Source organism: Fundulus heteroclitus, unplaced genomic scaffold (assembly GCF_011125445.2).
Source record: "Fundulus heteroclitus isolate FHET01 unplaced genomic scaffold, MU-UCD_Fhet_4.1 scaffold_147, whole genome shotgun sequence".
NCBI lineage: Eukaryota > Metazoa > Chordata > Actinopteri > Cyprinodontiformes > Fundulidae > Fundulus > Fundulus heteroclitus.
In genome coordinates, this window is record NW_023396559.1 from 246,474 (window position 1) to 259,705 (window position 13,232).

Consider the following 13,232-nt stretch of genomic DNA (forward strand, 5'->3'; position numbering starts at 1 on the left):
ACCCCAAGTTTTTTCAGGACCTGTACCTGATGTGACAAATCAGGCACAAAGGAGTTTTCTGGCTCCTCAATCCACCCAGCTGCAACAACCTGTGGTGAATGTCTATCCTCAAGCATTTAACTCACAGCCATATGGGCCTCATGGACGACAGCAAAGAGGTCCCGCCTGGACTAACAAAGGAAGGCCTGGTGCACCTGGAATAATGTAAGCATGTTGGACATGCAATGAACTTGGACATCGTGCCGAGCATTGCCCAAGAGGCAACAGCACCTACCGAAGGCAATCGCGTGGCCGGTTCCATCTAGGTCCAACAAGACGTCCTGTAAACCCACCAAATTTTGGTTACTAGGGGGGCCCAGAGAACCTTACAGGGGAGAACCAATGCCTGATCATAAGCGACGGTGCTGAAAATGAACCTATGTTAAAAATTCTAATTGAAGAAAAAGAAACACCAATGCTGGTCGATACTGGAGCAGCTTACATGTGTGTAAGTTTAAATTATGCAAAGCACCTCCCCATGTCTGATAAATTCATTTCAACAGTAGGGTTCTCGGGAACAAGACAGTTAATACAAATGACAGCTCCTGCACGACTGGCAACTGATGATGATGAGATAGAAATACAAATTCTTGTCTCTGACCAAACACCAATTAACCTGTTGGGAGGAGATGTGTTGTGCAGGATGAAATTAAACATTTGGTGTTCTCCTCAGGGTTTGTATGTTGATAAAACAGGTCTGAATCTTCAAATGTACATGCAAACACATGAAGCTAATGTTCATTGGCTAGGAGATATTTCGGGCCCTGTTGAAGTCACTAACTGGGGCCGGTACATTAAAGCTCAAATTCCAGAAGCCAGAAAACCTTTTCTAGATTACCATTGCACCATGTTTTATGACATTTCAAAGAGCAAGGAGTTTGAATAAAAATGGGACAGTTATACAAAAGACAGAACTGTTCATCTTGAAACACAATGCATTGTTATTGGAAACCAAGGTGCAGCTTTAAATGTGATACAAAATGATTTTATTTCAGAGTGGTACAATGTTCCAGAATCAGTACCACACATTACATTGTTTGTAAATAAAGGAATTCATGCAGAAGATCTGGGACCAATGATGAAACTTGCAACTGAAACAACATAGGGAAGAAACAGATAACCCATTAATTTCACAATCATGCGATGGAACAATGATCAAGATCCTATGTGAAGCAGCAATGACAGCAACACCACACATTGTGACAGTGCCTGTTGATGTTAAAGATCAGTCTGAGGAAGATGGTTCGTCTGAAGATCAACCATTCATGCAGGACATGCTAAAACATATCTCTGAGGACTTATGGTCTAAACATGACACAGATGTGGGCTTAGTAAAATTGGCAGAACCAGTTTGAGTTCAAATAAAACCAAATGCACGGTTTCCTTTTCGCCAGCAATACCCATTAAAACCAGAAGCAGAACAAGGCATTCAGAAAACCATTGATGGATTGATGCAAGCAGGTGTGCTGGTGGAAGTAGAAAGTCAATGTAACACTCCGATTTTTCCAGTTCTGAAAGCAGACAAAAACAAATACCGTCTTGTTCATGACTTAAGAGAAATAAACATGATAATAGTAGACGCAGAATCGGACGTGCTAAATCCAAACACTCTTTTAAATTCAATACCAACTGAAGCTCGTTTTGTCACCGTGATTGATCTCTGTTCAGCATTTTTCAGCATTCCGCTAGTGGAAGAGTCACAACATTTATTCTCATTTACCTACAGAGGTAAAAAACTCAGTTATACCTGATTGCTTCAAGGGTTTAAACTCAGCCTGCACATATTTAATCAGGTGCTAAAAAATGATTTGGAAGCCCTCGATTTAACCGGAACTGTGTTACAGTATGTGGATGATTTGTTAATCTGCGGAAACACACTAAATGACTGTCATCAAGACTCAATCAAAGTTCTACAAACATTAGCAGAGGGAGGACACAAGGTCTCCAAACAAAAACTACAGTATTGTCAACCACAGGTAGATTACCTAGGGAGACAAATATCACAAGGAACAGTTGGCATTTCACCTTCTCAACTGGAAGGTGTCAGCAAAGCTCCAAGTCCACAGACAGTCGGTGAAATGTTAACATTCTTGGGAATGACAGGCTTCAATGCGGACTGTATTGAAAACTATGCAGAAAAAAACAGCACCGCTTAGAGAGCTCATAAAAGAAACAGGAAACTAGTTTTTGAAAGCAGTGTTAAAATGGACAACTGAAGCTAAAATAGCTTTTGAAACACTAAATCAGGAAATGCAAGTGGCACCAACTTTGGCATTGCCAGACTTCGGCAAAGAATTTTACCTGTATGTAGCCAACAGAAAAAACATGTACGCATCAGCTGTACTAATGCAAGAAACCTGTGTAGGACGACGAAAACAAGCTATTGCTTATTACAGCACTAAATTAGACAATGTGGCCCAAGGCTGGCCACCATGTTATCAAGGTCTAGCAGCAGTCTACTATGCTTATGAAACAGCATCAACCATAACAATGGGTTACCCAGTAATAATACGGACCTACCACAAAATCACAGAACTGATAAATCAAGGGAAGTTTGTGATGACTCAGGCAAGATGTTTACAGTAAATGCCACTTTTAACATATCCAGATGTAACTGTGCAAAGGTGCACAACGAACAACCCTGCTGATGTGGTACCACTGGACTGAAGGAGAACCACACGAGTGTCTTGCAGAAACAATGAAATACACAAGACTAAGACCCGATCTAGAGTCAACTCCGATAATGAACGCGAAAGTCACTTATTTTGTTGACGGGTCATGTTTTAGAGATCATCTTGGAAACCACGCAGGTTTTGTCATGGTAGAACAAGTAGAAGACAATTTTGTAACAGTCAAAGCAGAAAAATGCGAGCAACCATGCTCAGCTCAAAAAGCAGAACTAAAAGCATTGACAGAAGCGTGCAAACTAGCAAAAGGCAAAAACATATACACAGACTCGGCTTATGCTCATGGGGTGTGTTATCTGTTTGCTGCTGTTTGGAAACAAAGAGGTTTTAAAAGAGCAGACGGCAGTCCAGTACTACATCAAGAAAAGTTAAAAGAACTGATTACATCAATGATGCTGCCATCAAGGCTGGCAATAATTAAATGCAACACCCATCGTAAAGGTAATGATTTGATCATTATGGGCCGCAGATGAGGCAGCAAAACTAGCATCTAAGTGCCAGATGGCTATCTTGGCACCAGTGGTCACCTTGGAACCAATGGTGACACCAGACGACATCATTCTGATGCAGCAGGAGGCAGGTGTGAGTGAGCATGCTCTCTGGGCGCAGAGAGGTGCGACAATGAGTGAAAGTGGTTTGTGGCGATCACAAAGTGGACATTTGGTTGCACAAGTAGCATTGCTGACAATGTTGATCTCAGAAGCCCATGGTTTGGATCACTGTGGTAGAGGTAAAGTGATGGAGAAGTTGAAAAGGCAAGGTTATTGGTCACCTTACATGCAAGCAATGGTGGATGAAATCTTGAGCCAATGTGAAATATGTGCAGAAAACAATGTACGAAAAGGCATAAAATCACCGATTGGACACATTCCGGTCCCTCAGGGACCCTTTAAACATCTTGTGATAGATTATGTTGACATGATAAAGCCAGTGCAAGGGAAAAGATACATGTTGGTGGTGATCGATCGGTTCAGCCGATGGGTTGAAGCAGTCCCATCAAAGACATTGGGGGCTGATACAGTGATTAAGCTTCTGACAAGAGAGGTGATTCCGAGATTTAGCATCCCATCAGAAATCAGTTCAGATAATGGTTCAGCATTTATCCAAAAGGTTTTAAAAGGTGTTTTGTCAAAGCTAGGAATTAAACAACATTTTGGAGCAATTTACCACCCGCAGAGTCAGGGCATTGTAGAGAGGATCAATGGAACTTTGAAAGCTAAGCTGAATAAAATCTGTGCTTCTACTAAACTAAACTGGGTTGATGCTTTGCCGCTTGCACTAATGAGCTATCGCATGCAGTTGCACCGAAGCACACATTTAACCCTGCATGAAATGCTAACAGGCAGAACAATGCCAGTGCCTGAATGGAGGCTTCCATTCAAAGGCCCGGCGCTTGAACAGCTACAGAGTTGAAAGCATATATGGATCAACTAACTGCTATCCATAGAGCTATCTATCTGCAGGAAAAAGCCAGAAGTTCCTGTCCAGAGACGGTGGTGAAGAGACCAGTCGAACCAGGAGACCTGGTGTACGTGAAGGTGTTCAGACGAAAATGGAACGGCTCGAGATGGGATGGACCCTTTGAGGTCAAACGAGCGACCGCAACCGCCGTCCAAGTACAGGGGAGTGTTACGTGGTATCATTTGACTCATTGTACTAACGTACACGCCAGAGACACTGTGAAGCCAGACATTGGAAAAAAGAGTGAACAGACGATTTGCAGCAATGAGACTGGTATTAATGACATTTCACCTGTGGATGTTGGCAGAAGTGGTGAACCTAACAACAGTGAGGCCGGAGATGAACTCTCACAGCCTGCAGCCAGCACCACTGCGTCAGCCAACGTCAGCTCAACCACGAGTGGAGAGAGCAACGAGTAATGTGGGTCGAGACGATCGACATCCAACCATGAAATGTGGGACTTCAGTCTATAAAGGGAAATCCACCCTTGTAGAACAAGATGAGTACAACACAACGTTAATGGGTTTGAACAAGTACACACCAGTGTTTTCGCCAGCTGAACAAAAGTTAATGACTCATCTAGGTCTGACTCATCACGGAGCGACGTGGCACAGAGGTTAGGGAGGTTGTCTTGCAATTGGCGGGTTGCCGGTTCGATCCCCCGCACTGACTGTCTCTGTCGTTGTGTCCTTGGGCAAGACACTTCACCTGCATTGCCTACTGGCGGTGGTCAGAGGGCCCGGTGGCGCCGGTGCATGGCAGCCTCGTGTAACGCTAATTGAGGCTAGGCGCCTGACTACAGCCAATTTTGTTAGTATGGCAAACAGAAAGGTTCGGCCGAGGAGCCCGTGTGTGAATAAACACCATGACAAAAAGTAAAGTTGAGTTGTTGTATTTTAATGTATATTTATATATATATTTAGGAAAGTATTGAATAATAATAATAACATTTTCTTATAAATATAAACAATAAACACAACAAGGAACCAATAATAACAGACAAACAAATAAACCCGGATGAGACACAAGAGGTTTTCTTTCTCTCATTCAAGTCCGTGTTTTTCTCTTTTTTCCTTTTAAGGTGATTAATGAGTCACCAACAATAGTCCAACTGGTGTTAATCCGTGATCCAAGGGGAAAGAAAAAAATAATTAAAGGTCCGGGAAGAAAAAAACAAAGTTGGTTCTAGTACATCCTACCGCAAAGCTGCGGTGATCCGGTGGTAGCTCGCCATCCTGACTTGAAACCGTGGGGGGGAAAAAACCTGACCTAAACGAGGTCATAGATAAAATAACAATTAGCATTTAACCAGGGTTAAACTGCTATTCAAAAACATACATAACTAACCAAATAATATTAGTCAGGAATCATTTAAGTAAGTTTCCAAGTTAATCGCGTTAATATTACAGATCAAATAAAGTCAGACAAGATATCAAAGTAAAGTGAGACAAGGTATCAAAGTAAAGTCAGATAAGGTATCAAAGTAAAGTGCACTTTTAAATTCTATGCAATTTTAATTGACAATATCAATTAAAATTAATTCACTTAAATACTGCTTCAATAAGCATCTAATTGGTCTCTAGTTTTGTTGCGCAACTTCAGAAACCAACCAGTACAAAGTTCCATTGGCCGTTCACAAATCAAATGAAAAATAACAAAAAGTGTCCCTAGAGGACGAAATCAAAAGGCTTATATAACATTTTAACAGTATATGGTTCAATCGGCCACATAATTAACAAAAGAAAATGTTTTTTTTAGACCACAAAACCATTTAAAACGCCAATACACAACTCATAAGTGGGCGTGTCGCCATGAGGTTTCTACTTTTCCAAAAAAAAAAGAAATGACAGGGAATTAGCAACTCACCGTCAAGTAGTGGTCACAACACGCTCAAAGTAATCCTTTGGCTACTTTAAGTTGAGTTGATGCTGCAATATGATTCAGCGATTTAGGGAAACGCCAACAGAAGCAGCTAGCCACAGTAACAGCAGCAACAGCAATGGAGGGACCAGAGCTCACCTTCAACCCAGAACTTAAAGGGTGGCTTCCCCTTTGACCCGCCAAAATAAAATACGGGTAATTATTTTATGCGGGTTACACTCTCCCCTCCTGATCCCATGTACGTCCTCGTACATGCACCAGGCTGGCAGCAAATGGGTGGCTGGCTAGAGTATGGATCAATCAACGGTTCTTCTTTGTCTTCCTGGAGGGCGAAAGAAAAGGCAGAACTCAGCCCATGGAGTAAAGTCTGAATGCTTTTCAATAATGGTTTGCCAGGTTTAGTATACTGCAGCCGCTCAGGTGGTTTTCTTGTGCGGCTGGAACGTCTCAGGGGTTGGTCCTCAGTATCCAAAGTTACTGATTTCACTGGTGAATGAGGTTCTTCAGCATAGCTGGAAATATCTGGCTCTTGTGTTTCAGGTCCTGCATTTTCAGATTCTGGAGTATCAGGACCTAGAGAGAGACTTCCTTCAACTCTGGAGACCTCTGCAGGATTAATTTGTTCAGGGTCAATTTCAGGTTCCTCACTGTCCATTGCTAGTTGTTCCTCTTTAACAGTTGTGGGTTCCCTTTCCACAGATTCGGGTGTGGCTTTCTCGTCATCACTGTCCTCTTCAGTGACAGGTACTGAAGATTGTGTCAAGGGGACAGACTGCTCGGCAGGAGGTAAGTCAATGTCAATCGTAGATTTGACAGGTTCAAAAAATGATGGGATGTGCAGAGGTGGATTAATTAGTTCATCCTCTGATGGATCCTCTTCATCATCAGCAGCTACTGGAGAAGACAAAGGAGATTTCTTTTTATCTCTGGTAGGTATTTCTTCCTCAGGAACAGGTAAGTACCCACATGGCAATAAAAGGTCTCGATGCAGTGTTCTTGGTGGTTTGTTCTGGCCTTCTGGTCTGACTGTGTACACGGGAAGATTGCCGGCTTTCTTCACAACAATATACACAGCCGACTCCCACTTATCTGCGAGCTTATGTTTCCCTCTTATTCGCACGTTCCTTACAAAAACTCTGTCTCCAATATCCAATTCTAACGCAGTAACTTTTCGGTCGAATCTAGTCTTGTTACGTTGCATCACCTTAGCTGAGTTCCTACTAGCCAGTTTGTAGCTCTCCTCCAGCTGGGATTTTAACTTCTGCACATATTGTGTGTGGGAGGTAAATCCATCCCTTCTTAATGGCAGTCCAAAGGCTAAGTCCACTGGTAGGCGAGGTTGGCACCTGAACATCAGCTCATATGGTGAGTATCCTGTAACATAGTTTTTTTTGTGCAATTGTAGGCATGCACTAGCGGTTTTACGAAGTCTTTCCAATGAGTTTTTTCCTTTTCAGTTAATGTTCCGAGCATATTCAGCAGTGTTCGATTAAAACGTTCGACGGGATTTCCTCTTGGATGGTATGGAGTGGTTCTTATTTTTTGGATGTTGGCCATTTTGCAGAGCTCTCGAATGGTTCGTGATTCAAAATCTGAACCCTGATCACTGTGCAACTTTTCCGGGATGCCATAATGCACAAGGAAATTGTCCCACAAACACTTGGCAACAGTCCTGGCTTTTTGGTTTGGAGTAGGCACAGCAATGGCATACTTTGTGAAATGATCCGTTATGACAAGAATGTCTTTGACTCTGCGATCCGGTTCCACAGAGAGGAAATCCATACATACCAACTCCAAAGGGTGAGTGGTTTTAATGTTAACCAAAGGTGCTGCTCGCTCAGGCAATGATTTACGTCTCACACACCTTTCACAGGTTCTGACTTTGTTGACAACATCGATGAACATTCTAGGCCAGTAGAAACGAGAACGGACTAAGTCGAGAGTTCTTTCAATTCCCATATGGCCCATTTGGTTATGCAGTTGACGCAGCACAACAGCTCGATACTCCTCAGGTAATACTAGTTGGTATGTTGGTTCATTTCCCACTTGTCTCCTCCTAACAAGAAGGTTGTTTTGGAGCTCCATTTTGTTTACTTCTCGCAGTAGAAGGGGCAGTTCAGGAAGTTCTTCCCTCACCGATGGTGATGGTGACTCTCCTCGTTCAAGCTGAGCTATGACATGGCGGATAACAGGGTCGTCACGCTGCTTGGCTGCGATGTCATTTGCTGAGAATCGAGGAAGTAGAGAGGAGCTGAACTGTTCATCATCAGTAAAACTGTCAGGTAGACTGTTGGCATGGACAGACATAGACAATACCAGAGCATGATCAAGATGTACATCTGTGCTGTACACTATGTGACGAGCACAAACTGCTTCGATGGTGTGCTGGTCGATGGAGACATAATCTGGTTCAGTGAGGTGTTGCTGGGCAAATTTTAGGACTCGTTCATGTTCCTTCCTGGAGGTAAGATCATCAAACAACTCACCATGAGGTCGCCGAGACAACCCATCAGCATCCATGTTCTGCTTTCCAGCTCTGTAGATGATCTTGAATGTGAAGGTCGACAAAGCTGAAAGCCATCTGTAACTGGTAGCGTCGAGCTTTGCTGAGGAGAACAGGTAAGTCAGTGGATTGCTGTCTGTGACCACCGTGAACTGAGCACCGTAGAGATAATCATTAAATTTCTCAGTTACCGCCCATTTTAGAGCGAGAAACTCTAATTTATGAGCAGGGTATTTGGACTCACTTCGCGAGAGACCCCTGCTGGCATATGCCACAACTCTGTTCTTTCCATCCTGCTCCTGATACAACACCGCACCAAGACCGGTGGAACTGGCGTTGGTGTGGAGTGTGTAGGGCTTTTGTGGATCAGCAAATGCCAATACAGGGGCGGAAGTTAGTTTCTCAATGATGGTTTCAAAGGCCTGCTGGCACACTGGTGTCCACCGTCCTCCAAATGGTGCTTTGGGGTTCAAGTAATTCTCTGGTTTTAATATTGATCTCAGTTTCTTCTGGGATGGCGGATAACCAGCAGTCAGATCATGCAGTGGCTTAACTATGGCTGAATATCCTTGGACAAAACGGCGGTAATATCCAGAGAAACCAAGGAAAGATCTCAATTCTTTCAGGTTCTTGGGTACTGGCCAGGAGGTAAGTGTTTTGATCTTATCGGGATCTGTCTCAACACCATTTTGGGACACTACATGCCCAAGATATTTCACAGATGTTTGGAAAAATACACATTTCTCAACTGACAATTTTAACCCAAAGTCTTTAAGCTTGTTGAGAACTTTCATCAGTCGTTCTTCATGTTCCTCCAAAGTAGGTGCAAAAATGATCAAGTCATCAATGAAAACCAAAACTTCTTTTAGATTTAATTCTCCCATGCATCTTTCCATCAACCGTTGGAATGTGCTTGGGGCGTTAGTGACCCCTTGTGACATGCGGTTGAATTCCCAAAACCCCAATGGACAAACAAAGGCGGTTTTGGATTTATCCTTTTCCTCCATCTCAATCTGGTAATAACCAGACTTGAGGTCTAGCACAGTGAACCACTTTGATCCAGAAAGGGCAGAAAATGTGTCTTCGAGCTTTGGTAGAGCATAGGCGTCCTTTATTGTTTGGAGATTTAATTTTCTGTAGTCAATACAGAGGCGTACCCTGCCGTTCTTCTTGCGTACAACCACAATTGGAGAGGCAAATGGTGAATCAGACTCACGTATGACTCCTGAATCAGAAAGTTCTTGCAAGTGCTTCCTTACAGCGTCAATATCTTGAGGGTGGATTGGTCTTGGCCTTTGTTTAAAAGGAGTGGGATCAGACAACTTGATTTGATGTTTAACTTTGTCTGTCCGGCCAAAGTCCAGGTCATGCTTTGCAAACACCTCAGGAATACTGTTGAGTTTCCGGATGATTCGCTGCTTCCATTCTGGAGATAAAGGTGAGTCTCCAAAGTTGTATTGTGGTTGAGTTGGTTGTAGTGACTCTGTAGACTGGGCTGAATTCTGGACTCTTTGCTCTTGTGAAATCACACTCTGGAAAGTGCTGATTTCCGCTATGACTGCTCGTGCTGGAATATGAATCTCATGGTCAGACTCATTGCTTACAACAACTGGCAGATGACATGGCCGATGTTGAGGCAAGTCAATGAGGCAGGTTTTTACCATGAGCCCACCAGGGAGGGCATAGGAACTAGGATGTTCAAGGAGGACTTGTTTTTCATCTTGCCATAGTCCTGCAGATAAGCATCCTTCTACAACTGTGGTTTGACCAGCAGTGATGATTAGAGGCTGATTAGACTGCAGAGTGACAGTTGCAGTATAGTCATTCAAACTCTGGGCATGGCGGTGTTGGAAGATCTTATACACTGCTATGTACCCAGAGATCATAGGTTGAAATGACTGATCAGGGTGAGTATCAAAATGTTTGCTGTAAGCAACATCTAAGGTGTTTGTGCCAATAAGAATCAGATGTTGAGATGGTTTAATATCAGGCACTACAAGAGCGAGCGTGACGACTTCAACAGGTAAACCAAAAAGTTCAGGCGGGAAGATTATGTTGACCTCTACATATCCCAGATAAGGCACTGTTTGTCCATTTGCTCCTTCTATTTCCAACAAGTTGTTTATTGGTTTAATTTCATGATCCGTGAGGTAAGTATTGTAGAAAGAGTAGGGAATAGTAGTAACTTGCGAGCCGGAATCAAGGAGGCAGTTAAACTGATCTCCTTTTATCTGAACTTGACCTGTGCTCTTTGTGCCGACAAGACCTCGTGGCAGTATTCTCACTTTGTGTTCTTTGGGACGGTTCATGTACACAGCCTCTGTGGGTCCCACAACAGAAGCTGTTTCTAGTTTAATGATTTTGAATTCTTGGCATCCCATGCTTGCTGCTTTTGGCGTAACAATTTCTTTTTCTGCTCAACAAGACTGGGGTTTGCTTTATTTGTGCAAGAGGAGGAAAGATGGCCATCTTCTCCACAATTAAAACAATACCAAGGCTTAGGCTTTGTTTTCAACTGAGGTGAAGAAGAGTAGGATTTGTTCTGCCTTGACATGGACTTGAATTCAGCTGGACTCTTCCTGGACAGAAGTTGAGACATTTGCTGTTGTAATTTCTGAAGTTGTTTTTTCATTTCTTTCGGCTCTTCATTGGATGTAGAATGTCCACAAGGACAGGCACTCTGGGACTGGATGTGAACTTTCTGTTTTGACTTGCCAATGTGTTTTTTCATAAGCGATTCTTTTGCATGCTTTCTGTCTTCTTCTGTCCTCAGTAACCACAATAAATCAGAAAAATTTGGTGGGTTATCTTTCTTTTGTTCCAGCTGTAACTTGGTTATAACAGTGTTGTCCCAACACCCACGACAAAACTGTTTCAGTAGATGTTTATTAATGTCGGCAGGTGAAATTCCTCCTTGTTTCACAACAGTGTTAAGAGTGAGCAGAAGCCTTTGCAGGTACGTGGACGGTCGTTCTCCTGGATTCTGGAGAATGTTTAAGTATTGGGCATACAGTTCTTCACCATCCTGCACTGTTCCAAATGCAGAATCCAGTATATTTAGCAAAACTGTTGGTAATGTATTGGGGCTCAACCCTTTAACCAAATCAGCTGCAGGTGATGACAGGCTATCTGTGATTCGTCTGGTGATATGCAGCGCTGGCAGGTTGGGGTCAGCAAGCAGAGAGTCAATCTGGGAACGCCAAGACTCAAAATTAGCTTCATTACTCGGCTTAGGAAGCCTTCCGGAAAAAGTACGGAGACGAAGCAAGGTTGAACCAGTCAAATCAGTGTTTCTGACCACATGTTCAACAACAACCCGTTGTATTTGAGGTGGATTGAGGTCATTGGTGGACAGTGATAGCCTTGGAGCTGGTCCAGATTGCCTGCGACGGGGTCGTGTCCCCTGATCCGCAGAAGAATGAGCAGGAGGAAGTGAGGATAACGACCCTGATGTCAGCCGCGGTGCAGCAGTGAATTTATCCACTTCTTCTTTTACCTCTACTCCATCTTCCTCATCGCCGTCATCATCATCATCATCATCTTTATCATCATCATCATCATTATCACTATCACCACCAAACTTTTCATATGCTCCTGCTGCATGCAAATGTTGGCCTATCTGGCTCATTACTGTCTTCAGGACATCTTCAAAACGATGGCCGCTTTGATCAGCAATTTCCTTAAGTTCAGCGATGTAGTTGGGCTGATTACTGCTGCTGCTGCTGTCCAGTGTGGCTGCGTACTCGAGCGCCAAAGCAGTAACACGGAACACCAGATCAGTATTAGTTTGAGAGGAATAAGTATAAGGTAGCAGCGGTTGTAAAGCGGAAAAAGCTGTTTTTTAAAAAAAGTGCTTGAAGAATCACTTACGTACAAAGTGCGATTAAGTTTACCCTAACTTCTCAGGCAATCAAGTATTTCGTCATCGGCCTTGCTATTAGTAGCACCCGTAATCATCACTGACTGTGATACATTTATACCAGATTGAACAACAAAATCCATCTTTTATTGTTTTGCTTATTTTGAATATTTTACTAAAAAATTTTTTTTTCCCAAAACTGAAATAAAGATCCCTTATTTATTTATGTAAATAAATAAATAACCCAACAAAAATATTCACACAAACAGGCTCCTGGCTAGCTCGCCACGTGTAACGCTAATTGAGGCTAGGCGCCTAGCCTCAATTAGCGTTACACTCGCCTCTGTCAGCCTTCCCCAGGGCAGCTGTAGCTACTAACATAGCTCACCACTGTCAGGGTGTGAATGACTGAACTGTAGTGTAAAGCGCTTTGGAGGTCATCAAGACTAGTTAAAGCGCTATACAAGTACAAGCCATTTACCATTTACCATTTAGAGAACAATTAAGAGAAAAAAACAAAAAGGATGCGTAAGAAAAGAACGACCCGTGCTAACTTTAAATGGGAAGCAACGGTAACCGATACAGAATCTCATATACAACCAGATACGGAGTTTGAGGTAAACATTCCAATACCAGGAAACTATGTGGGAAAAGTGTGAAACAGGAATATAAAGTTTGTGGGGCAGACCAGTGTTTAGTTTTTCTACACATTAAGGACAATGGTTTTGATGTAGAAACAAAAATAGCATCCTATTGGGATCCCGAGGATAATTACAAATATGATGTAACAATAAAGAATTTA

At 42.8% G+C, this 13,232-nt stretch overlaps 1 protein-coding gene across 5 annotated transcripts in view; it reads right to left on the reverse strand.

Moving 5' to 3' along the window:
* LOC105916552 (A-kinase anchor protein 6) overlaps positions 1–13,232 on the reverse strand; it is a 421,177-nt gene that overhangs the window by 199,768 nt on the left and 208,177 nt on the right. The window contains exon 10 of one of the 5 annotated variants that reach the window (XM_036129224.1): positions 1,168–1,550. The exons of 3 other annotated variants lie outside the window; for them this stretch is intronic. In XM_036129224.1, the coding sequence (XP_035985117.1) occupies positions 1,443–1,550 (108 nt within the window). In that variant the 3' untranslated portion in view covers positions 1,168–1,442. Of the gene's footprint in view, positions 1–1,167; positions 1,551–5,185; positions 5,457–13,232 lie in introns of those variants that run through there. One more of the 5 variants, XM_036129225.1, reaches the window with a different exon arrangement.